The sequence below is a fragment of the Cynocephalus volans genome, chromosome 1, assembly GCF_027409185.1.
Source record: "Cynocephalus volans isolate mCynVol1 chromosome 1, mCynVol1.pri, whole genome shotgun sequence".
Lineage (NCBI taxonomy): Eukaryota > Metazoa > Chordata > Mammalia > Dermoptera > Cynocephalidae > Cynocephalus > Cynocephalus volans.
This window is the reverse complement of record NC_084460.1, coordinates 285,963,138-285,986,791: the sequence shown is the minus strand read 5'-3', so window position 1 is coordinate 285,986,791 and position 23,654 is coordinate 285,963,138. Positions and strand designations below refer to the sequence as shown.

Here is a 23,654-nt window from a genome sequence, read left to right as displayed (position 1 = left end):
TGTGGCAGGGAGGACATAATGTAAAACAAAAATCATTACATATTTTGATAGAAATGTATCAGTTATTTTAGCAGGTTTTGTTGGTGGTAGAAATAGCAGGAATTCTGGGTAAGTGGAGTTTCCAAATAATTAAAGGGTAACATTAACAATTGGAATATAACTTTTAATCATTTTGATTGAAAATTTCTTAAATATATTTACAGTTCCCTGCTGTAGTAAACATAGTGAATAGAATGTAACTTCTTGGGAGTGGTTATTTTTAAGAAATAACCACTCTGATCTCTTCTGGTGAATATTTTTTGTTTTTATATTATCACTTTCATTCTCATGTTGCTTCTAGGCTTGAGTGTCCACAGGATTTAGCTTTTAGAGTCATTATCCTATAAAAAGTTGTATTTCTTTTATTTGGTGAATCATCTTTATTTTACCTCTGTGGCACTTTTGTTGTTGCTCTATGTTCTTGGTGATGGTTTCATTTTCTTTTAGATTGCAATGGGCAAATTTTTGGCAAAGGGCAAGACAGTAAATACTTTCGGCTTTGTAGGCTATATAGTCTCTGTTTCAACTCAGCTGTTGTAGTGTGTAAGTAACAATAGATAATATGTAAATGAATGGGTCTGTCTGTATTCCAGTAAAGCTTCATTTTCAAAAAACAGATGTCAGGTATGATTTGGCCAGTAGGCCATCATTTAGATGGATTTGTGCTTTTCTGGAATGACTGAGGATGCTCTATGTCTGAACTCAGTAAAAGTTGGAGTATTTTTCTGTCTGCTATTTTTTTTTTGTTTTTGTTGCACATATAATAAACCCATGTTTTTGTTACAGTAAATAACATGTATAATATAGTTACTGCCTTCTACTTTTTAAAAAGAGTTTAAATTTATTAGTTATATTAATTATTATTATTATTATTTGTCTCGTTTTAGACTTCTGAGAAAGAAATAATAAGTAAGGAACAAGGTAATTTAAAGGCAGAAGGGGCCTCTAATGTTGTTCTTTACAAAATTGACGTCCCTGCCAATAGATATGATCTCCTGTGTCTGGAAGGATTGGTTCGAGGACTTCAGGTCTTCAAAGAAAGGTAAGGAAATATGTTCATTAAATATTTTGCTAAGTTGGATCTCTCCTCTCCTTCCCTCCCCTCCCCCTGTCATTATCAATAAGCATGTTTAAATTTCTAGAAATAAACTTATATAGGTGCACAGCTTTAGGTCTGAATAGAGGGATGTTTGGAGAATGAGATTCATATAGATTGTAGTCATTTGGAAATTTACCTAAATATTCAATCATAGCCTTTCATTTGGGGAGCGTATTTTGAAACTGGAAGTTAATGATTTTATGGCTGCTTAAAAAATTCTTTGGCAGGTTTGTGTGATTTCACTCAGTAATCTTATTGGAGTGGATAGTTCATTGTATTTGTTAAAGTTTGTGAGGAAAGGTAGAGGTGGCAATACTTTATGTTTTTTTACCTTAAGAATTCTAAGGAAGCTCTGGAGTGGAGTTTTCTAACCAGAAAACTGATGTCTTATGATGGCTATATGATCTTGAGCAAGTTAATTGGCCTCTCTAGTTTCAATCTCCTAATCTATACTGAAGAAGATTTTTAAGGCCCCTTCCAACTCTTTATGTGGTAGATATGGAATGTAATGAATATATAAAGTAAAAAAAAAATGACAGCTATTAAAAATAACTATTTTTGGTTAGCATCTGTGCCATCAGGCCCAAGGTAGCTGTGAGCTCTGTTTTTAGTTTATGGTTTCCCAGCCAAATGGTTCTGCCTCATGCCACTCACAGAAGATGTGCACTGGGCCTTTTCCTGCGGCACGTGGCTGCCAAGCAGAGCCTAGTGGCTGCTGGCAGTGCAATTGATCCAGCCCAAGGAGAAAGAGTGCATTCGCCAGTGTGTCTTTGCCCAGGATGCTAAGGCAGCCATGGCTGGTTGTCTGATAATAAGGAAATTAATTGCAGAGAAATTGAATATCCCTTGGAATAATATTCATTTGCAGAGAACTGCAAAAGGAAACCAGTCCTCGCAAAGGACTCATTGAATCCTTACCCCAGTTTTACATCTATCAAGGGGACTATGTGGTACTTGCTGCTGATCCTGAGGTACAAGTTGGAATTGACATAATGAAGACTAGTTTTCTGGGTCATGGTTCGATTCCAGAATTCTTTCATATTATGAAAAGAAAGTTTACCAACAGAGAATGAGAAACAATCAGAAGCTTTAAGTATGAATGGACTCATCTGGATATGTTTTATATGAATTGAGCACTGAACGAAAGCTTCATAAAGGCCATAGATGTTGGGCTAGGATTTGAATTACAGCAGTTTAAATTTGATATATCTCCATTAAAGTTGGATATTGGCTAAGTTTTTAAAGAAATACATTTGTTCCTAGATGGGGAGGAAGAAAAAGAATGGGCATTTGAAAAAGGCAAAATAGATGAGCACCAGTTTGTTGCAGTAGCTCGTAGGAAAGCCAATGGATCTAGACATTAGAATATATCATCTCAAAATGATTCTAAACCATCCCAGAGGCATTTTACTATTCTCACTTTTAATGGTTTAATAGAATCTGCTATTCCTATAACACCTGAAGATCCTTCATTTTGGGACTATTTTTGCTTCACAGAAGAAATTCCAATACAAAATGGTACAAAGTCGTGATATGAATTCCTAAATAACAAAAGGAAATGAAAACTAATCTTCCATATTCCTGAAAAATGAATGACTGATAATATCTAATTTTATTTCACAAAACAGTTTTAAAAAAATAATGAAAACTTTTCCTATTAAAAAGCAGACTTCCAGTTCAAGATAGCTCACTAGAATACATGTCTTACCTCTTCTTTTCCAAAATTGCATTGAATTGATAGAAGTAGAAAGGGTGGCAGAATTTTAGAGTGATACATGCTCACTGTAAGAAAAAAAATAGAAAATGCAAATATGCAAAAAAGAAACATTTAAATCCTGCTTTCAGAGATAACTACTATTAAAACCTTGAGTATCTTTCCAGACCTTTTTCTTGGCAAATGAATACATATTAACATATTTCTTTTATGTTTTTTAATGGAACAGACTACTGTAATTTTTTTTAACTGCACATCTACTGCGTATACCTCTGTGACATAACTTTTAGTGGTTTTAAAGTACTCTGCTGTATGGCTAATATTAGTTAGGATGCTTTTGACCATAGGTAACAATGTTCTAATATAATTGGCTTAAGTAACCAAGGGCATGTGTTGTCTCATATAACACACAGGTTTTTTTGTTTTTGTTTTGCGTTTGCCCCAGTTTACTGGTTTTACCTTAGGGTCATTCCCCTCCCAATCACAAGATGTGCTGCAGTAACTTCCAGTTTCATATCTTCATAAAATTGCATCAAAAAGGCAAAAGAGGCCATTTCTCCTTCACTTTTTTTTTTTTTTTTTTTTTTTAATCTATAAGGAAGACTTTTCCTCAAAACCCTCAGAAGACTTCCTCTCAGTTTCCATTGATTCAGATGAGGTCACAGAGGAAGGCATTGTCTGACATTTTTGCCTCTGTTAGATGTAGATCCTGTTGGAAAGGAAGAAGCTAAGGTGGGTTTGGGAGAATGGCATCGAGGTGAAGGCACTGCCTGCCATAAGAAAGATGTGTCACAATTGGCTCATCTTTCTCTGTTTGTTTATTTATTTGTTTATTGTATTAATTTTTTTGGCCACTGGCCAATACGGGAATCTGAGCCCTTGACCTTTGGTGTTATCAACACCACGCTCTAACCATCTCGGCTAACCGGCCAGTCCCCTGTATTAGACATTTTGATTGTCTGCAGTTGATTACTGGAAGCAGTGGTGCCGTCACTGTCCTTCCACACTTTGTAGTACTGCTTAATTATGTCTTTAAGAAAGTTTTTACCTCTCACCATATACTAAAATCAACTCAAAATGGATTAAGGATTTAAATATACACCCTGAGACAATAAAACTTCTTAAAGAAAACATAGGGGAAACACTTCAGGAAATAGGACTGGGCACAGACTTCATGAATACGACCCCAAAAGCACGGGCAACCAAAGGAAAAATAAACAAATGGGATTATATCAAACTAAAAAGCTTCTGCACAGCAAAAGAAACAATTAACAGAGTTAAAAGACAACCAACAGAGTGGGAGAAAATATTTGCAAAATATACATCTGACAAAGGATTAATATCCAGAATATATAAGGAACTCAAACAACTTTACAAGAAGAAAACAAGCAACCCAATTAAAAAATGGGCAAAAGAGCTAAGTAGGCATTTCTCTAAGGAAGATATCCAAATGGCCAACAGACATATGAAAAAATGCTCAACATCACTCAGCATCCGGGAAATGCAAATCAAAACCACATTGAGATACCATCTAACCCCAGTTAGGATGGCTAAAATCCAAAAGACTATGAACGATAAATGCTGGCGAGGCTGCGGAGAAAAAGGAACTCTCATACATTGTTGGTGGGACTGCAAAATGGTGCAGCCTCTATGGAAAATGGTATGGAGGTTCCTTAAACAATTGCAAATAGATCTACCATACGACCCAGCCATCCCACTGTTGGGAATATACCCAGAGGAATGGAAATCATCAAGTCGAAGGTATACCTGTTCCCCAATGTTCATCGCAGCACTCTATACAATAGCCAAGAGTTGGAACCAGCCCAAATGCCCATCATCAGATGAGTGGATACGGAAAATGTGGTACATCTACACAATGGAATACTACTCAGCTATAAAAACGAATGAAATACTGCCATTTGCAACAACATGGATGGACCTCGAGAGAATTATATTAAGTGAAACAAGTCAGGCACAGAAAGAGAAATACCACATGTTCTCACTTATTGGTGGGAGCTAAAAATTAATATATAAATTCACACACACACATACACACATACACACACAAACCGGGGGGGGGGGGGGAAGAAGATATAACAACCACAATTATTTGAAGTTGATACAACAAACAAACAGAAAGGACATGGTTGGGGGGGAGGGGGGGAGGGAGAAGGGAGGGAGGTTTTGGTGATGGGGAGCATTAATCAGCTACAATGTATATCGACAAAATAAAATTTAAAAAAAAAAAAAAAAAAAAGAAAGTTTTTAGAAGTGAATAACTGGTTCAAAGGGCTTAAACATTTTTAGAGCTTTGAGGAGTATAACCATGTTGCTGTCCAAAAAGGCTGTACAATTTACACTTCCAGTTAATAGTGTATATGTGACCACCTCCATCCTACCTATATATTCCATGGTAAATCATAAGTATTAATCTTTTTTTTTTTTTGTATTTAATCTTTGCCAATATAACTGAAAAATGTGTCATTTTTTATTTTTTATTTTTATTTATTTATTTATTTATTTATTTTTCTTCATTTCAACTTCTCAATGTGCATCATAGTTGATTTTCATGACCCTTTACCCGTTCCTCATCCCCCACCTCCCCCCCACATCATATCTGTTCACTTGTTTTAACAAGTTCAAGGATTGTTGTGATTGTTGTCTTCTTCCTTCCCCGCCTTTATTTGTGTGTTTATTTATTTTTATCTTCCACAAATAAGTGAGAACATGTGGTATTTCTCTTTCTGTGCCTGACTTGTTTCACTTAGTGTGATTTTCTCTAAGTCCATCCATGTTGTTGCGAATGGTAGTATTTCATTGTTTTTTATAGCAGAGTAGAATTCCATTGTGTAGATATACCACAGTTTCCTTATCCACTCATCTGATGATGGACATTTGGGCTGTTTCCAACTCTTGGCTATTGTAAATAGTGCTGCAATAAACATTGCTGTACAGGCATCCCTTTGGCATGATGATTTCCATTCCTCTGAGTATATTCCCAGCAGTGGAATATCTGGGTCATATGGTAGATTTATCTGTAATTGTTTGAGGAACCTCCATACCATTTTCCATAAAGTCTGCACCATTTTGCAGTCCCACCAACAATGTATGAGAGTTCCTTTTATAAATTTGTATTTCTTTCATTACAAATGAGGTTAGTAAAAAAAAAAAAAAAAAAATTAATTTTTATTACAAATACATCACCTGGTCAGTTGCAAAAGAATAGGAGCCTCTGGCTGATGGGCTAAATTCTGATATTATGAGGCTTCAGATGAATGATGGGTGTTGGTGAAATGATTATTAGGCATTTGGTTAAGATAGTTAAAATTTTGGGGTTGACCCTGTTGGTTTCCTACATGACAGTCAGGTCCTTATATTTCACAGTCAAGGAGTGTGTTTTCCAAACCCCCCTGATCAGAATCTATATTTTTAATGGATACCTCATGTGATTTTTATGACTAGACTGAATTAGGAATGTGACTTAAAAACTTTGCTACTCAAAGTGTAGTCCGTGGACCAGCAGCGTCTGCATCACCTGAGAGCTTATTAAAAATGCAGGATCTTAACCTCCACCCAAGACCCAGTGAATCAGAATATGCAGTTTAACAAACTACCTGTTGATTGTAAGCAACTTGAAGTTTGGAAAGCAATGCATTAAAACAATAATTCCCAACTTCTCATGATAATTGACTGGATATACCTTTCTATTAGTCTGTTTTCTGTTGCTCATAATATAATGCCTGAAACTGGGTAATTTATGAGCAAACAAAATTTATTTCTTACAGTTTGGAGGCTGGGAAGTCCAAGTCAAGGGGATACATCTGGTGAGGGCTTTCTTCTTGGTGGGGACTATCTATAGAGTCCCATGGCGATACAGGGTGTCACATGGCAAAAGCAAGAGCATTTCCACATGCTTACTTGCTGTATGAGTCCATTTTTGTTGCTTATAACAAAATACACAGAACTGGTAATTTGTAAGAAAATGAAATTCATTGCTTACAATTTTAGAGGCTGGGAAGTCCTAAGTTCAGGGAAAATAGCTGGTGGGGGTCTTCTTTGGTGGTGGCTTTATAGCAATGCGGGGGTCTCACATGGCAGAAAATGGTAGAGCAGAGAGAGAGATTGTTTCTCATGACCTCTCCTTTTAAAGCCCTCAGAACCACACCCCTGAACACCATTATCAATCCATTAACTACAGCATGGTCTTATAATCTAATCACCCCTTCAAGGCCCCACCTTTCAATTACATAATAGGATTTCCTGCCCGCAACAGTTACAGTGGGAATTAAACTTCTAATGTGTGAACTTTGGGGGACACAATTCATCAATTCACAGCACTTGCTCTCCTAATAAAGCTGCCAGTCTACTCCGTGAACCCATTAAACCATTGATCCATGAATGGGTTAATCCGTTCATGAGCATAGAGTCCTCACGTTCCAATTAACTTCCAGTGGCTCACCTTTCAAATACCATAGTCTGATTTCCCACCCTCTTAACACTGTTATAAGGGGGATCAAGCTTCAATGAGTTTTGAGGAGACATTCAAACCATAGCAGCCTTCAAAATGTACCATTTACCAAGCCTTTGTCTTGACTTTTCTGATTCAGTAAGTCCGGATAGGACCAGGGATTCTGTATTTTTAATAAGCTCCATTTTTTACTGGAAGCTCAGAATTTCATGGTTGAAATGAAACTTAAAGGTTTTCTAATCTGGCCCCTCAACCAATGTTTAAATGTGCTGTAAACAATTCCTTAGTTAATGGTTTTGTAGTCTCTGCTGGATCTCCACTGATAGGAAACTCATTATAATGAAGCATTTTTGGACAATTAAATGTTAGAAAGTTAGTTTTTGTTTTTCTTTTTTTGTTTTTTAAATATTCAGCCACAATTTTACTTACTGTACTCAACCCATTGTCTTAATTTTGCTCATTTAATATACTTTCTATATATAGCATAGGATATAATTAATTCACCAAATGTTTTGATTAATAATGAGTAATTTTGTTTGAATATTATTTTAGGATAAAAGCTCCAGTGTATAAACGGGTAATGCCTAATGGAGAAATCCAGAAACTGATTATCACAGAAGAGGTAATAAGGATAAATTCTTATTTTCCCTTTTAAAAATCTCTTTTGTGTATATATCTGAAAGGTGGGGAAGAAAAAGGAACAGAGTTGACTCTTCTGCCAAATGTAATTTTCTTTAATCATTTGCTGAAATAGATGTACAAAGCTCTTCAAAAAGTTCATAGAAAGATTTGTGTTATCTTTTAATTTATTTTTCCACAAACTTTTTAAGGTACCCTCATATATTTAGTCTCTAGCTTTTAAATATCGCCAATTTGTTTTTACCAAGAAATGAAGGAGAGCAAAGTATCTGTTTTCCATAAATAATTTTGGAAAATAATATCCAAATGCTTACTTAAAACACATTTGAGGGCTAGCCATTTAGCTCAGTTGGTTAGAGTGCTTTGTTATCGCACCAAAGTTAAGGGTTTGGATCTCTGTACCAGCCAGCCTCCAAAAGAAAAAAAAAAAAAAAACATATTTGAGATATAATTGTTTCAATTGTGGTATATTAATAAAACTTTGAAAGAGAAACTGTTTTGGGGGGGTTGTTTTGGTAAAAAATGAACTATGAGCAAACTAAAGATTAATTTTTCTCAGTTATTTAGTAAATTTTCAGAAATCTTACTGAAATGTAAATTCTGTGAGGACAATGACTTTGTCTCTTGTTCACTGCCTAATTACTTGTTGATTGAATAAGTGAACATATTCTTTTTTGAATGAAAATTTGTGACAGGGTCAATAGTGCAGTTACCTCTATTATAAGATGTTATTACAAAGAAAGGCTGTAATATTTACTGTCTCTAATGATGTTATGAATTTCAGACTGCTAAAATACGTCCTTTTGCTGTAGCAGCAGTTCTCCGAAATATAAAGTTTACTAAAGATCGATATGACAGCTTCATTGAACTTCAAGAGAAATTACATCAGAATATTTGCAGGTTTGTGGTTGCGTCTTCTTTCCTCCTTGCCTTCCCTTCTCCCTTCTTCCTCCCACTCTTTGCTTTCCCCTCTTCTTTCTCCCTAATGCCCCTTCTACCTTCCCTCCCTCTATCCATCTCTTCATCCTTTCTTCCTCCTCTGCAGATTTTTTCAAAGCATTTCTAAATCAATAATATGTTAGAGTAATGAGTTTAACTTTGCTTTACCAGACAGATATTCGTTACTGTTTATAAATGATTCATGCATGGAGACACAGGAGATATATTTTGAATACTATATTGAGAAGAATTATCTAGTCATAGAGATTTTCTTGGTTTTTTCTGTTGTTGTTCAAATCAATAGTGGATTATACTACTAAGTGTGAACTTGGTAATTTGAAAAGTAAAAGTATAACCTATCATTTTAAAAATGGAAAAAAAAAAATTTGTTTTGATCTTTTTGAATGAGTGTAATTGTAGATTGACGGTTAAAACATGAGTTTAAATGACTGAATTTTACTGATTTTATTTTTATATTACTTTACATTATTTCCTGCACAGCTCCCTTTAGTTCAGTGATCTTCAAACCTATACAATTCCTGAACTCCTAAAGGTCAAAAAGGTAGAAATGGGGGTCCTTTAATTAATTTCATTATTTCAAAAACCCTAATGGAGGGCTGGCCGGTCAGCTCAGTTGGTTAGAGCATGATGTTATAACACAAAGGTCAAGGGATCAGATCCCTGTACTGGCCAGCTGCCAAAAAATAAAAATTAAAAAAACCCTGATGAAAACTAAATATTTACTGATGATGAGAAACCTCAGGCTTTAGCTAACATACCAAGTTTCTTTGTGTTGGTTCTGAAATATAACAACATAAGTTATCTGTGTTGACCCCAAAGTATGATTGACAGTTAAATATGTCTTGAATAAAAATAGGAAAAATAATTTTTTTTTAATAATTATAGTTTGGTAAACTGTGAAGACTAGGAAGGGCTGTGTTTATGGGATGGGCTAGGGACAGGGTTAAAAGAGAATTTTGGACATTTTCTTGGTGAAAATGTTTAATAGTAAAAGTCACACCTGTGGTTAAGCTCACAAGTTCTCTTTTTCCTGAAATATTTTTGCTCATGTGGTAGAAGCAAGATTTCTTTCAGATTCCAAATAACATTTATTCCCAGTCCTTTTACATAAAGTCTGTATGTTAGTTTGCTGATATGTCATTATTAAGCAAAACAATAAAAATTTAAATATAATTTTATTTTATTTGTTTTAATATAACAAGGATATGCACATTTATTTGTTCAGATAATAGATACATAAGCTGAATAACATGAATAACAAAATCAAAATACTCTGTAGGAAGTAGGGCTTCTAATTTTCACAGAAACTGGAGATGTAAAACTTATTAAAATTTACATATTTCATTTTATAATCTCTACAGTTATTTTCAGTAGCTTTCTAACGTCTTCCAAAAGCATGCAAAAATCAAGTTAATTTCAACACAGGAAGATGAATAAACTTTTCAAGGCCAATTAATTTCTAAGGAAATCAAGAGGTCCACTTAATAAAAATAAATCAAGAACAGAAATTAATTGTCTTAAGTTCAGCATCATAAATTACATAAAAAGTCAATAAAACTGAAGGTAAACATAAGGGCATTTAATGTTCATGGAAAAATAGAATTGAAAGATAACGGGAATCTCTCCATGAACTTTTTTGTTTGATTGATTTTTCCTTTTTTTTTTTAATAAAAAGACTGAGATCATAGAAAATATGTTCTCTGACCACAATAGCAGAAGAAAATTTAGAAAACTCACAAATGTGTGGAAGTTAAACAACACTCTTTCCTTAATAAACAATAGGCAAAAAGAAAAATCACAGGAAAATTAGAGAGTACTTTGAGATAAAGATCAAAGCACAATGTATCAAAATTTATAGGATGCAGGGCTCATGCAGTGTTGAGAGGAAAATTTATACCTGTAAACACCTATATTAAAAATAAAAATCTCAAATCAGTAATATAAACTTCTACCTTAGAAAAACTAGAGCAAACCAAAGCAGAAGTAAATATAGATAGGAAATAACAAAAATTACAACAGAAATATATGAAGTAGGGAATTAAAAGCAATAGAGAAAATCAACAAAATGCTAAGTTGATTGTTTAAAAAGATCAACAATATTTGCAAACCTTTTTTAGACTAACCATCAAAAAAGAGAGAAGACTGAAATTACTAAAATCAGAAATAAAGTAGGGGCATTATTACATTGTCACTATGGCTTTTTGGGTGGTAAAATTTAGTTTCTTTCTCTTTCTTCTTTGCATTTTTGTTTTACCAGTGGTTTTTGTTCTTTCTTGTATATTCGTGGTAGTGATTATTGTTTTTCAGATTTTCAGATTCCAGATACAGGACTCCTTTTGAGGATTTCTTATAGGGCTGGTTGTGTGGTGAACTCCCACAGCTTTTTTTTGTCTGGAAAATAGCCTTGCTTGATATAGTATTCTTGGCTGGCAGTTTTTTCTTTTAGTATTTTGAATATACCATTTCATTTTCTTCTGGCATGTAGAGTTTCTGTTGAGAAGTCTGCTGTTAGTCTGATAGGGGTTCTCTTATAGGTGACTTGACACTTTTCTCTTGCTTCTTGTAAGGTTCTCTCTTTGTCTTTGAACTTTGCCAGTTTAACCGTAATGTGTCTTAGAGAGCATCTTTCTGGGTTGAATCTGTTTGGGGATCTTTGAGCTTCCTGGATCTGAAGGTCTGTGTCTTTTCCTATACCTGGGAAGTTTTTCATAATTATTTTATTGAATAGGTTTTCCATGCCTATTCCTTTTTCCTCACCTTCTGGAACACCCATGATTCTAATGTTTGTATGCTTAAGTTTTCTGCTAGCTCTCAGATTTTCTTCATTTCTTAAAATTCTTTTTCCTTTTTTTGTCTACCTGGGTTATTTTGAAAAGACTGTCTTCAAGATCAGAAACTCTTTCATCTGCTTGTTCTAGCTTGCTGCTTAAGCTATGGATTTTGTTTTTTATTTTGTTGAGTGAATCTTTCAGTTCCATGAGTTCTGCTACATTCTGTTTTAAGGTATCAGTCTCTTTGTATCCTGGATTTTTTTCTCTTGTTTCATTATGTTTAACTGAATCTTCTCATACCTCAGTGAGTTTCCTGAGATTGTTGCTGGGAATTCCTTTTCAGTCATTATGAGGGTTTCCTGCCCTACAGGGTCTGGTATTTAAGAATTACCGTATTCTTTTGGTGGTGTCATATTTTCTTAGGTTTTCGTATTTCTAGTATCTCTGTGTTGATGTCTGGCATCTGGTAGAGCAGTTGCTTCTATTACTCTGGAATGGGCTTTGAGGAGAGAGATGTCTCTTCGTTTTCCAGTCTCTGCTGCTGAGTCTCCTTGTGTCAATGCAGTCAAGTGTCCAGTGGCTTGCCTGCATGGTGGCAATGGATGCTCCTGTAGTGTTGAGCCACTTTTTCAACAACTGTGGCTGTGACGGTGGCTGTGGTGGGCCACTTGCTTGGAAGTGGTGTTTTTGGTATATTCTCTTGCCTGCTTTGGAGCAGGGTTTAGAGATTTATCAATTTTATTGCCTAAGATGCTAGGTATGCTCTCCTGCCTGCTTCTGGTGGAGGGGGCAGTGGCCCTTGGCTCCCTGCCCAAGAACCTGGGCATGCTCTGTTGCCTTTCTGGGTGGAGGGGGCAGTGGCCCTTGGCTCCCTGCCCAAGAACCTGGGCATGCTCTGTTGCCTTTCTGAGTGGAGGGGGCAGTGGCCCTTGGCTCCCTGCCCAAGAACCTGGGCATGCTCTGTTGCCTTTCTGAGTGGAGGGGGCTGTGGCCCTCAGCTCCCTGCCCAGGATCCCAGGCATGCTCTGTTGCCTGCTTCTTGGTGGAACAGGGCTGCAGCCCTTGGCTCCCTTCCCAGGACCTCAGGTGTGCTCTCTTGCCTGCTTACGGGTGGGGGAAGGGGCTGCATCCCACGGCTCCTTGCCTAGAACCCGGGGTGTACTCTGTTGCCTGTTTCTTGGGGGGGTGGGGGGGCTGTGGTCCCTGGCTCCTTGCTGAGGACCCTGGGCATGCTCTCCTGCCTGCTTCTCGGCAGAGTTAAATATAATTTTAAAATAAGGAATAAGACATAAGATTTTTGACAAGCATAAGAATAGCTAGTAAGTGATTGAGCCACATTATTTATTCTGAACATACCTTAAGAATCTAGTTTTATCTAAGTCAGAAGTCATTTCCTCACTTAATAAAACTTTAAGTTCTATTTTATTTGGTGTTTCTGGAAATCTTAAGCCTATTCTAAGGGAAAGAATAGAACACATCCTAATACTCTGGTGTGCCAGAGTCCTTTTCTGTCAGTAAATTCTAATTAACCTTTTGAGTGAGCTTTGGAAGTTTATGTTTTTCAAGGAATACATACATTTTGTCTAAGTTATTAAATTTAATTGGCATAAAGTTGTTCATAATGTTCTCTTATTATCCTTTTAGTATCTGTAATATCTGTAGTGATGTCACCTCTTTTATTCCTGTGTCTTCTCTTTTTTTTCCATTGATCAGTGTGGTTAGAGGTTTATCAACTTTATTGATCTTTCAGAGAAGGAGCTTTTGGTTCCATTGATTTTTCTCTCTTTTTTTCCCTCTATTTTTCTGTTTTTCATTGATCATCAGCTAATTACAGGCATACCATAGAGATGTTGTGGGTTTGGTTTCAGACCACTTTGAGAAAGCAAATGTCGCAATAAAGTGAGTCACATGAATTTTTTGGTTTCCCAGTGCTTATAAAAGTTATGTTTGCACGATATTATAGTCTATTAAGTATGTAATAGCATTATGTTTTAAAAAACAATGTACATGTCTTAATTGAAAAATACTCTATTACCCAAAATGCTAATGATCCAAGCCTTGTCGTATGATTACCACATTGTAATCTTAAGATGACAGTGTAGTTTCCTACTTCTATTAACTCTTTTTTTTCTTAACAGAAGAATTCTCTAGTATATGAAGCTTTTTGATAGCATTTGATCCACAGTAGAACTTCTTTCGAAATTGGAGTCAGTCCTCTCAAACCTTGCCGCTGTTTTATCAACTAAGATTATGTAATATTCTAAATCCTTTGTTGTCATTTCAGCAATGTTCACAGTGTCTTATTCACAGCGTCTTCACCAGGAATAGATTCTATCTTAAGAAACAACTTTCTTTGTTCGTCCATAAGAAGCAACTCTTCATCCATAAAAGTTTTGTCTTGAGATTGCAGCAGTTCAGTCACATCTTCACTTCTAATTCTCATTGTCTTGCTGTTTCCACCATATCTGCCTCCATTGACATCTTGTACTCCTCAGAGTCATCCCTTAGGGTTGGAATCAACTTCTTCCGAACTACAGTTAATGTTGATATTATTCCTCCTATGAATCATAGATGTACTTAATGGCATTTAAAATGATTTATCCTTTCCTGAAGGTTTTTAACTTATTTTGCCCAAATCCATCAAAGGAATCACTATCTATGGCAAGATACATGTATTTCTTAAATAAGACGTAAAAGTTGAAATTACTACCTGATTCATGGGCTGCAGAATGGATGTTGTGTTAGCAGGCATGAAAACAACATTAACCTCCTTGTACATCTTCATTAAAGCTCTTAGGTGAATTGTCAATGAGCAGTAATATTTTGAAAGGTACCTTTTTCTCAGCAGTAGGTCTCAACACTAGGCTTAAAATAGTCAGTAAACTGTAAACTATGCTGTAAACAGATGTGCTGTCACCCAGGCTTTGTTGTTCCACTTATAGAGCAATTTTTTTTAAGGAATTTATTTTTTTAATTGAAACATATTGGTTGTACATATTTATGTGGTACAGATTTATATTTCAGTACATGTGTACAGTGATCATTATATTAGCATATTCATCATTGCAAAACTTTGTCATTTCTTTGTGATGAGAACATTTGATTTCCTCTCTTCCAGCCATTTGAGAACATAGAACAAGTTATTGTTAATTATAGATGCCTAGCACTATTGTACACCACTAGAATTTATTTTTCCTATCTAGCTGTAATTTTGTGTCCATTAACCAACCCCTCCCTGTCTCCCACCCCTTTCCCTTCCCAACCTCTAGTTGCTACAATTCTATTCTCTGCCTCTAGAAGTTTAACTTATGTATTTTTTTTTAGCTCCCACATGAGAGTGAGAACATGCAGTATTTATCTTTGGGTGCCTGACTTATTTCGCTTAACATAATGTTTTCCAGGCTCATCCATTTTGCCATATATGACAGGATTTCATTCTTTTTCATGGCTGCATAGTATTTCATTGTGTATATATGCCATGTTTTCTTTATCCAGTCATTTGTCAATGGACACCTAGGTTGATTCCCTATTTTGGCTATTGTGAATAGTGCTGCAGTAATATGGGGGTGCAGATATCTCTTTGGTATGCTAATTTCTTAAGGGACCAGGATTTTCAGAATGATAAATGAGCATTGGCTTCAACTTAAAGTCACCAAGTCACCAGCTGCATTAGCCCCTAACAGGAGTGTCAGCCTGTTCTTTGAAGCTTTGAAGCCAGGTATTGACTTCTCTCTAGCTATGAAAGTCCTAGATGGCATCTTCTTCCAATGGAAGGCTGTTTCATCTATATTGAAAATCTGCTGTTAATGTAGCTGCCTTCAATGATCTCAGCTAGATCCTCTGGGTAACTTGCTGCAGGTTCTGCTTCAGTACTTGCTGCTTGACCTTGTACTTTTATGTTATGAAGACAAGATAGCTTCTTTCCTCAAACCACATGAACCAACATCTGCTAGTTTCAAACTTTTCTTCTATAGCTTCCTCACTTCTCATCCTTCATAGAATTGAAGAATTAGGCCTGTCTCTAGATTAGGCTTAAGAAAATATTGTGGCTGATTTAATCTTCTGTCCAGATCATTAAAACTTTCTCCACATAGCAGTAAGTCTGTTTTGGTTTCTTATCATCATTTGTCCACTGGAGTAGCACTTTTAATTTCCTTCAAGAATTTTTCCTTTGGATCCACAACTTGGTAACCATTCGGCTCAAGAGGCCTAGCTTTCAGCTTATCTCGGCTTTCAACCTGCCTTCCCCAGCTGGTCAGTGGGGCAGTCAGAACACACACATTTATCGATTAAGTGTGCTGTCTTATATGGGTGTGGTTTGTGGTGCCCCAAAACAGTTACAATAGTAATATCAAAAGTCACAGATTACCATAACAAATACAATAACGATGAAGAATTTTGAAACATTGTGAGAATTACCAAAATGTGATGTGGAGACATGAAGTGAGCACCTGCTGTTGGATGAATGGTGCTGGTAGTCTTGCTCAAAGCAGGGTTGCCAGAAATCATCAATTTGTGGAAAATGCAGTATCTGTGAAAAGCTGTAACGTGAAGCACAATAAAACACGGTATGCCTGTAGTCCTACTGCTGAGCCAAGACCCTCTTGCATTCTTTATCTATTGCCACATGTAAAATGAAGTTTTCTGTGAGAGTGTGGGGCACTGTTTCTTATAGTCCTCGGTGGTTCTTTCCTTGGCCTTGTGTAGTTTCCTCACCTGGATGCACTGATCAGTACTCAGCTGAAGACCTAGGGGGAACCCTCTGCATATCTCCAAAGTTCTCTGTGTAGCTCTCTTTTCTCTAGGATTCTGACTACTCTGGCCGTCTTGGCCCTCCAAGACTCTCAGCTGTGTCTCTTGCACTCAGGGAGTCTACTGGGCTCCAACCAGGTCCTCTTCTCTGCCCTGCAGCCTGCAGTCTCATGAGACAATAAGCAGGGGCAGTTGCAGGGTTCACTTCACTTGTTTCTGGTCTCTCAGGGATTGCTGCTCTTCATTGCCCACCATGAAAAGTATTATTTCATATATTTTGCTCTTTTTGTGGTTGTTCAGGCAAGAGTAAATCCATTCTCTGTTACTCCATCTAAGCTGGAAGTACCCAGTTAATTTTTTACACCAGTTATTTTACTTTTCATCTCTGGAATCCGTTTGGTTCCTTTCATTTTTGTTTTTATTGGGGGGACAGGGGGGTTAGCCTGTGCAGAAATCCAAGGAGATCCAAACCCTTGACCTTGATATTATCAGTACCACTCTTTACCGAGTGAGGTAACTGGACAGTCCTGGTTTGTTTTTCATAGTTTCTCTTTTTCTGCTGATATTTCCCATAATAACTGAACTTTTTTTGTCGTAGCAGCTTTTAACTCTGTGTGGCAATGTCAAAATCTGGGGCATCTTAGCATTGGTCTCTATGGAGTATAGAAAAACTTAGCTGGTTTCATCTGGAGTATATGTCATGTTCCCCTGCTTTGTCTCATGTCCATTGCCTTTGATTGCATATAAAATATTATATTATGGAAGAGGGTCATGATTTTATTATGTTTCTCTGAAAAGTGATTTTTGCGTTTGCAGGCAAAGACTCTTGATAGTTAGCTAGGCTCAGGCTCTAAACACTTGGCTAGAGTAAATCTCTGCAGTTGGCAGCAGCTCAATTTTCTGCTCAGTTTTTTCCGCACCAAGCTACTGCTTTTTAATTTTTATTTATTTATTTTTTGGGGCAGCTGGCTGATATTGGGATCCAAACCCATGACCTTGGTGTAAGAAGGCTGTGCTCTAACCAACTGAGCCAACCAGCCCCTGCTGCTTTTTTATAGCTATGGTTTTAAATTTTGCCAGTGTGATAGATACAATCTTGATTTCTGACTGTTATTTTTAGTTTCTTTTTCATATCTTTCTGTATTTGGAATATTAATCCTTTTTCTGTACATCTGTTGTAAACCTTTTCTATCAGTGTGTCTCTCATCTTTTGACTTTTGGGATCTTTTGGATATCTAAGGTCTTCAATTTGGACATAGTTAAGTTTATCAGTCTTCCTATATGACTTTTATGTTTTGTGTCTTACTTAAGAAATGGCATCCTACTCTACAATTTTGAGCATGTTCTGTGTTTTCTTTGAATAATTTTTATGGATTCTTTTGTATGTGTATATGTATGTTTGTCTTTTGTTTTTCAAAATGCTTAGCTCTTTGACTTATCTGGAATTTATTTTTTTGTGATGGGTTTGAAGTAGAAATTTTGATGATAGGTTGAGATACTGATTCAGGATTAAGGACCAATATTAATATCTAAGAGAACATGGACTTTCTTACTTATAAATCTGTCAATTGTTAATTTACCTAAACATCATGAATCATGTATATTTCTTCCTAGGGTAGTTCTGGGTTTATTATCTTCCATAAGCTTATAACTCATTGAGTAAAGTGACACTTCCTTTTTGCTTGCCAGAAATTCTGTTCAGTTTAACCATATTTATAAAAGTTCTAGTTCTCTGTCTTGGAGGTTGACCAGAATTTGATATCATGCATTTTATCTGTTTTGTGTGAATATGTGGTTATGCATAAATACTCATATATATGTGCACATACATTTAAAGCTAATTTTAAGGAATTTTAAGAACACCATTTTGGCCAAGTTTCTCTTTTTGAATTGATTGTTAGAAAGCTTAGAGCCAAATATGTGATCCTTCCTGATAAGATTTAGGCCTTTAGATTTTAATTTAGTATCAACATTTCCTGGCTCCCTTTTATATCCTTAGTTCTACTTCTTTCTCTCCTACTTTGTATCTTGCTATAAGTCCACAAAAATAAAATTACCTGAACTCCTTTGCAGATAAACGATAGAACAACTGAAATTAATAGCTTTTGAACTTTCCTTACACATTAAAATAAGGCTTAAATGTAATTCACAGCTCTTAAAATTAAATTTTTTTTATTACTAAAGTAATATAGCTAGGTGACAGAAAATTTAGGAAAATATAGAAAAGCCAAATAACACAGCAATTTGGCATTTTATGCTAATTTAATAAAACATTAATGTTTACTTGAAGACACCAAGAAAAAATAGGTTAAAAGAAGAAATAGATTAAAAGAAGGTAAAGAGAATGCTGACTTTGAAAATGGCCTAGTAGCATAGTACTTGGTAAAGCACAATGGCAAAGAATTTCCTTCATCTACTGAAATAACATATTTTAAGTAGCTTTATAATTTCTCATTACTTTTAGTGGTTGTGAGAATTCATTTATTATACTCCCCTAAAGATGCCATATAGTAGCAATGGGTTGTTTTAGGGAAGTGTCTAAAGTAATTTTTTTAAAACGTATACTTGTATATATGTTATTTTTAGAATTTCTGCTTTGGAATATTCAAATTTCTCTCTCCCTTTCTCCTTTTCCCTCCCTCCCTCCTTCTCCCCTCAACATTTAGGAAAAGAGCATTGGTTGCTATTGGTACGCATGATTTGGACACTTTGTCAGGCCCATTTACTTATACTGTGAAGCGTCCATCAGATATCAAGTTTAAGCCTCTAAATAAGACCAAGGAGTATACAGCCTGTGAACTGATGAAAATATACAAGGTAAATATTCTTTTTCTTCTTATGCAATAGCTTTGTATAAAACGTGAAATTCCTTCAATGTCAAGTCTTGGAATTAGGAAAATATAATGAGTGCTCTTTAAAAAATAGTAGTGTATGGGCACTAACCCAGAGATACTGATTCATTTGACCTAGAGTGGGGCCTAGACCTAGTTTTATTTTGTTTAATGATTTCAATGTACACAATTGAGAACCACTAAAGTAAGACCATCCTACATTGTAATCTATGAAGATTAGAAGGTGGGTATAATTAAAACTCATGCAAGTATAAGGAACAGTAAGATTTAGCTAGTTTTTTGGTGAGAATTAGTATTACAAAGTGTCTGTCTCCTATTATTAGCATTTTAGAGTCCAATGGTGAAAATGAATTCAGTAGTCACTTTAAATTGCGTATAACAAATAGAAATAGTAGGTATCATTTGGAAAAAGCAGCTCTTATCCCTGGCGTGATTTACAAGTGATTTCTTCCTTTTATTCGGAGTTGTTTTGTGATGGTTTGTGCTTTTTTGAGATGATTCAGACATACCAGTGCCAATCTGTGATTTTCTTGAAAACACTCAGTTGTGTTCTCTTCTCTCCCTAGTACAAGATGATATTGTATAAGGATGTTGAAATATTAGTTTATATTGGAAAATCTTATAAATTTTGAGCTGTCTGTAATTTTGGACTGTTTTAATGTTTTTCTTACTCGTTCCCCTGTTTGTTTTTTTTAATATATTAGGTTGGTATGAAAGCTAATTATAGTGATAGAAGTAAAAAACTAATTTCTTTTAACTTAATTTTTATTCAGACTGACAACCACCTTAAGCATTATTTACATATAATTGAAAATAAAACCCTGTACCCAGTTATCTATGATAGCAATGGTGTCATCCTTTCAATGCCTCCAGTCATCAATGGTGAGTTATTTCATACGTATCATGGATTTTTGCTATTTCCTCTTATCTTCAGCATTTCTGTAGAATTCTAAATAGATTTGGCTGAATCAAATCAAATAACTCTTAATTTGAAAATCTCCGGTCTTTTGTAGATTTTATTTTAATAGTTTATTTATTCATCAACATTTTACTAGTGATTTTTATATTATTTATAAGTGTATAAATATTTATACATATTTATTTATATACTTATAAATATTTACTAATGCCAATCTCTGGGTTCTGTTATATTCTTCCAAAAGATGTTGAAGTTTTTAGCAGATATTTTACTTGTTTAAACTCAAACTCTGTCTTGCCTATAGTTTTATAAACTAAAACTTTTAATATAAATTTTGTTCTCAATTCCTTTCTGAAGACTATTTTTATGAAGCAATTTAAATGTATTTACAAATGACGTCTAAGCCATAGATGTTTGTCTTTCTGGAGGTGAAAAAGAGGTTTAGCTCATTCACGATGGGAAGGAGAGTCTTGGACGTTAGTAGTTGTGGTGGTTACCAACACAGGCCTCAGAGTTAACCAGATCTAGACCTAAATCTTTACCTTGCTGCTTAATAGTTCATGATCATGGTCAAGTAGCTTAATCTCTCTCAGGCTTAGTTGACTTACCTGCAATTACATCAAAGAGTTGTGAAGATTAGATGAGAAACCTGTGTTAAATGTGTGAACTGCCTGACGCATCATATCCACTCAGTAAAGGCTTCTTGTTATTTTATCTTTATTCTTGCAATTGGGGCTTAAAAGTTGTATGTTCAGTTACTTCTGAGGTATCAGTTTAAATTGTGTTTTAAACTTAAAATGTAGTTAGTGTCTTATTGAGCTTTATAGTGCACTTATATTTCTGAAACTGGTTGTTTTGTGTTCATTGCAGGGGAGCATTCCAGAATAACATTAAATACTAGAAATGTATTTATTGAATGCACAGGAACTGATTTTACTAAGGTAAATAAAACTTTTATTTTATTTTTGTACTATCTGACAGAATAGATTTTACTTCTGGGACAAGAATATATAGTTCAAATTTAAAACATTCCTTTTCTGCTTTAAAAAAATTTTTTTTTTAATATGTTCATTTTGTAGGTGGGAAAATATTATAGAAATTTAGAAAATTAAAAAGATATAGATATTCTGCACTTTGGTTATGATGCTTTCATTAATTCAACAAATCTTTAATGAACACCTAATGTCTTTTTGGTGCCAGAAATTTAATGAGTTACATGTTTCTTGACTTCAGAGAACTCCTAGTCTAGTGGGAGAGTTAGCCATGCACATAACTGTAAAACAGAGAAAGGAATAAGTACTGTAAAAAGATCTGTGTAAATTATTTATCGTAGTTGGTTTAATTTAAATGCTGAATAATTTGGTACCTTTGTGTACTTGGTACAATTTTTAAAAAAAATGAATTGGCTAGAAGGAGTTTGATAAAGGGCTTAGTAAAGGGTTTATGCACACAAAGATACCTAGAATCTTTGTAGAATACTAGTTGTTCACTCACTTTTATTCATGACATATATTGGATTGAATTGCTATGAAAGCTTTTTCCTATGGCATATGACTTCTCTACACATGTTAAGTAAGGCATAGAATTAGATGGCAATCAAGCAAATTACGAAAGATAAACTTGAATGTCAGGAGAAGGCTGGGTATTTGTAGGGCAGGTAAATGTCATTCACATATCTTAGAGGATTGGAGACCATTTAAGGTATTTCATTTATAACTTTTATGTACCATACTTGCTTTCAGAAATATTGTCAGGCTAATACAGGTTTTACTATTTAAAAAAATTTTTTTTTAAATTTTTCACACAGGAGGCTGGGATGAAAAATAATTTTTTTTTTAATTCATGCATTAAGAGACCTTGAATATCTTTCCCGAGGCTTATATATAAGAGTGAGATATATATAAGAGCAAAGCATGTATCCCAATGTTTACTGTATTTTTTCCTCAGAATTCTTTTTTTAATTAAAATTATAAATTTTACCTGTATGACCCTTACTATAAACCAGGTACTGCTCTTCATGTTATATATATATATATATATATTAATGCATTTAATCCATATAATAACCAAATGAGATAGGAACTTTTATTATCTCCACTTAACAGATAAGAAAACTAAGGTACAAAGAGAATAAGTAACTCGCTCAAAATCATACTGCTAATAAGTGGTTGAGCCAGGATTCAAGGAGTCTGGCTTCAGAGACTTACGAGATTGATGAGATTTACTCCAATAATTAGCCATTTGTCTCTCTTGAAACCTGGTGAACCCATGGTTGGGGGTGGGGGAACTAAGTGATTTATGTCAGTCATGGATTGTAACTCTCAGAGAACTGCCTAAATGCAGAACACTGAAGATAAGGACAGGCCTACTCAGAGTTTTTATTCCATTTCTTTTTTTAGACTGTATATGTAAAGGTCTATTTTTAGCTGTTTCGGAACTAAATTATATTAAATATTAATTTGTTTCTATCTGAGTGAAGAGAGAGTATATTCATAGATTACCCTAATATTTGTTTTTTTCCTTTGCAGGCAAAAATAGTTCTTGATGTTATTGTCACCATGTTCAGTGAATATTGTGAGAATCAGTTTACGTAAGTTCATTCAGCACTTTATTAGTGGCTTGCTGTTCTGAAGGCAAGGCACTAAGGCCTGTGCTGAATACACAGATGAAAAATGTGGTTCCTATAACTAAAATATATAGTCTGATATTTAGGGAGATAATATATATGCATAAATAATACATAAAGTAAAAAGTGATAGGTACTTTAAAAAGTTTCATTAATGTTCTGGCTGTTTGTAAGGGCAAGTTACTGCCAGCTGAGGCAATCTGGTAAAGCCTCATGGAGGCATTGAAATTTAAGCTGTGTTTAGGGATCATTGGATTTGAGATGTAAAGATGGAGGAATGGCAAAAGGAACAGCTAAACAAAGGTAGAGAAGCATATATAGGAGCAAAGCATGTATCCCATATATGTCAGTAAGATTACTCATTCCAAAGCATGTTTTTAATTTAAAAAATTGTTTAACAAACTTCTGGCCCCTACTATGTACTAGAATTATCATTTAGTCTAGAGTGTTCATTATAATTTAAAGTAAATATGTAAGTGTAGAAAGCTCAGAAATTATATGAGCAATATCAGTTTTGTTTTAATTGATTTGCAGTTCAGTGGTTATATCAGTTAGCTTTGGTTGTATAACACACTACCCTGGTAAAGACTGGAATGTGCATATCAATATTGGCAAGGATTTCATACAGGATGTATGCTTTGCCATGCTGGGAGATAAACTTTTCAAGTGGGCACTGCCTAAAGGGATGTGGGAGCCATAGGAGATGGAATGGTAGAGTCATATTGCATATGGGAAGATGAATCCAAATGGCAATGTTGGAATGTAGTAGATTGAATATGTTGTTTTTTTATTTTTATTTTTATTTTTGGCAGTTG

At 35.0% G+C, this 23,654-nt stretch overlaps 1 protein-coding gene and 1 pseudogene across 4 annotated transcripts in view; both read left to right on the top strand.

The window, feature by feature from the left end:
- The window catches only part of FARSB (phenylalanyl-tRNA synthetase subunit beta), a 96,532-nt gene that overhangs the window by 20,027 nt on the left and 52,851 nt on the right, over positions 1-23,654 (top strand). For all 4 annotated transcript variants that reach the window (XM_063088087.1, XM_063088070.1, XM_063088095.1 and 1 more), the window contains exons 3-9: positions 927-1,081; positions 7,873-7,942; positions 8,744-8,859; positions 19,109-19,259; positions 20,068-20,176; positions 21,084-21,154; positions 22,742-22,803. In XM_063088087.1, the coding sequence (XP_062944157.1) occupies positions 7,901-7,942; positions 8,744-8,859; positions 19,109-19,259; positions 20,068-20,176; positions 21,084-21,154; positions 22,742-22,803 (551 nt within the window). In that variant the 5' untranslated portion in view covers positions 927-1,081; positions 7,873-7,900. The remainder of the gene's footprint in view (positions 1-926; positions 1,082-7,872; positions 7,943-8,743; positions 8,860-19,108; positions 19,260-20,067; positions 20,177-21,083; positions 21,155-22,741; positions 22,804-23,654) is intronic.
- Positions 1,637-2,670, top strand: LOC134389580 (L-aminoadipate-semialdehyde dehydrogenase-phosphopantetheinyl transferase-like; annotated as a pseudogene).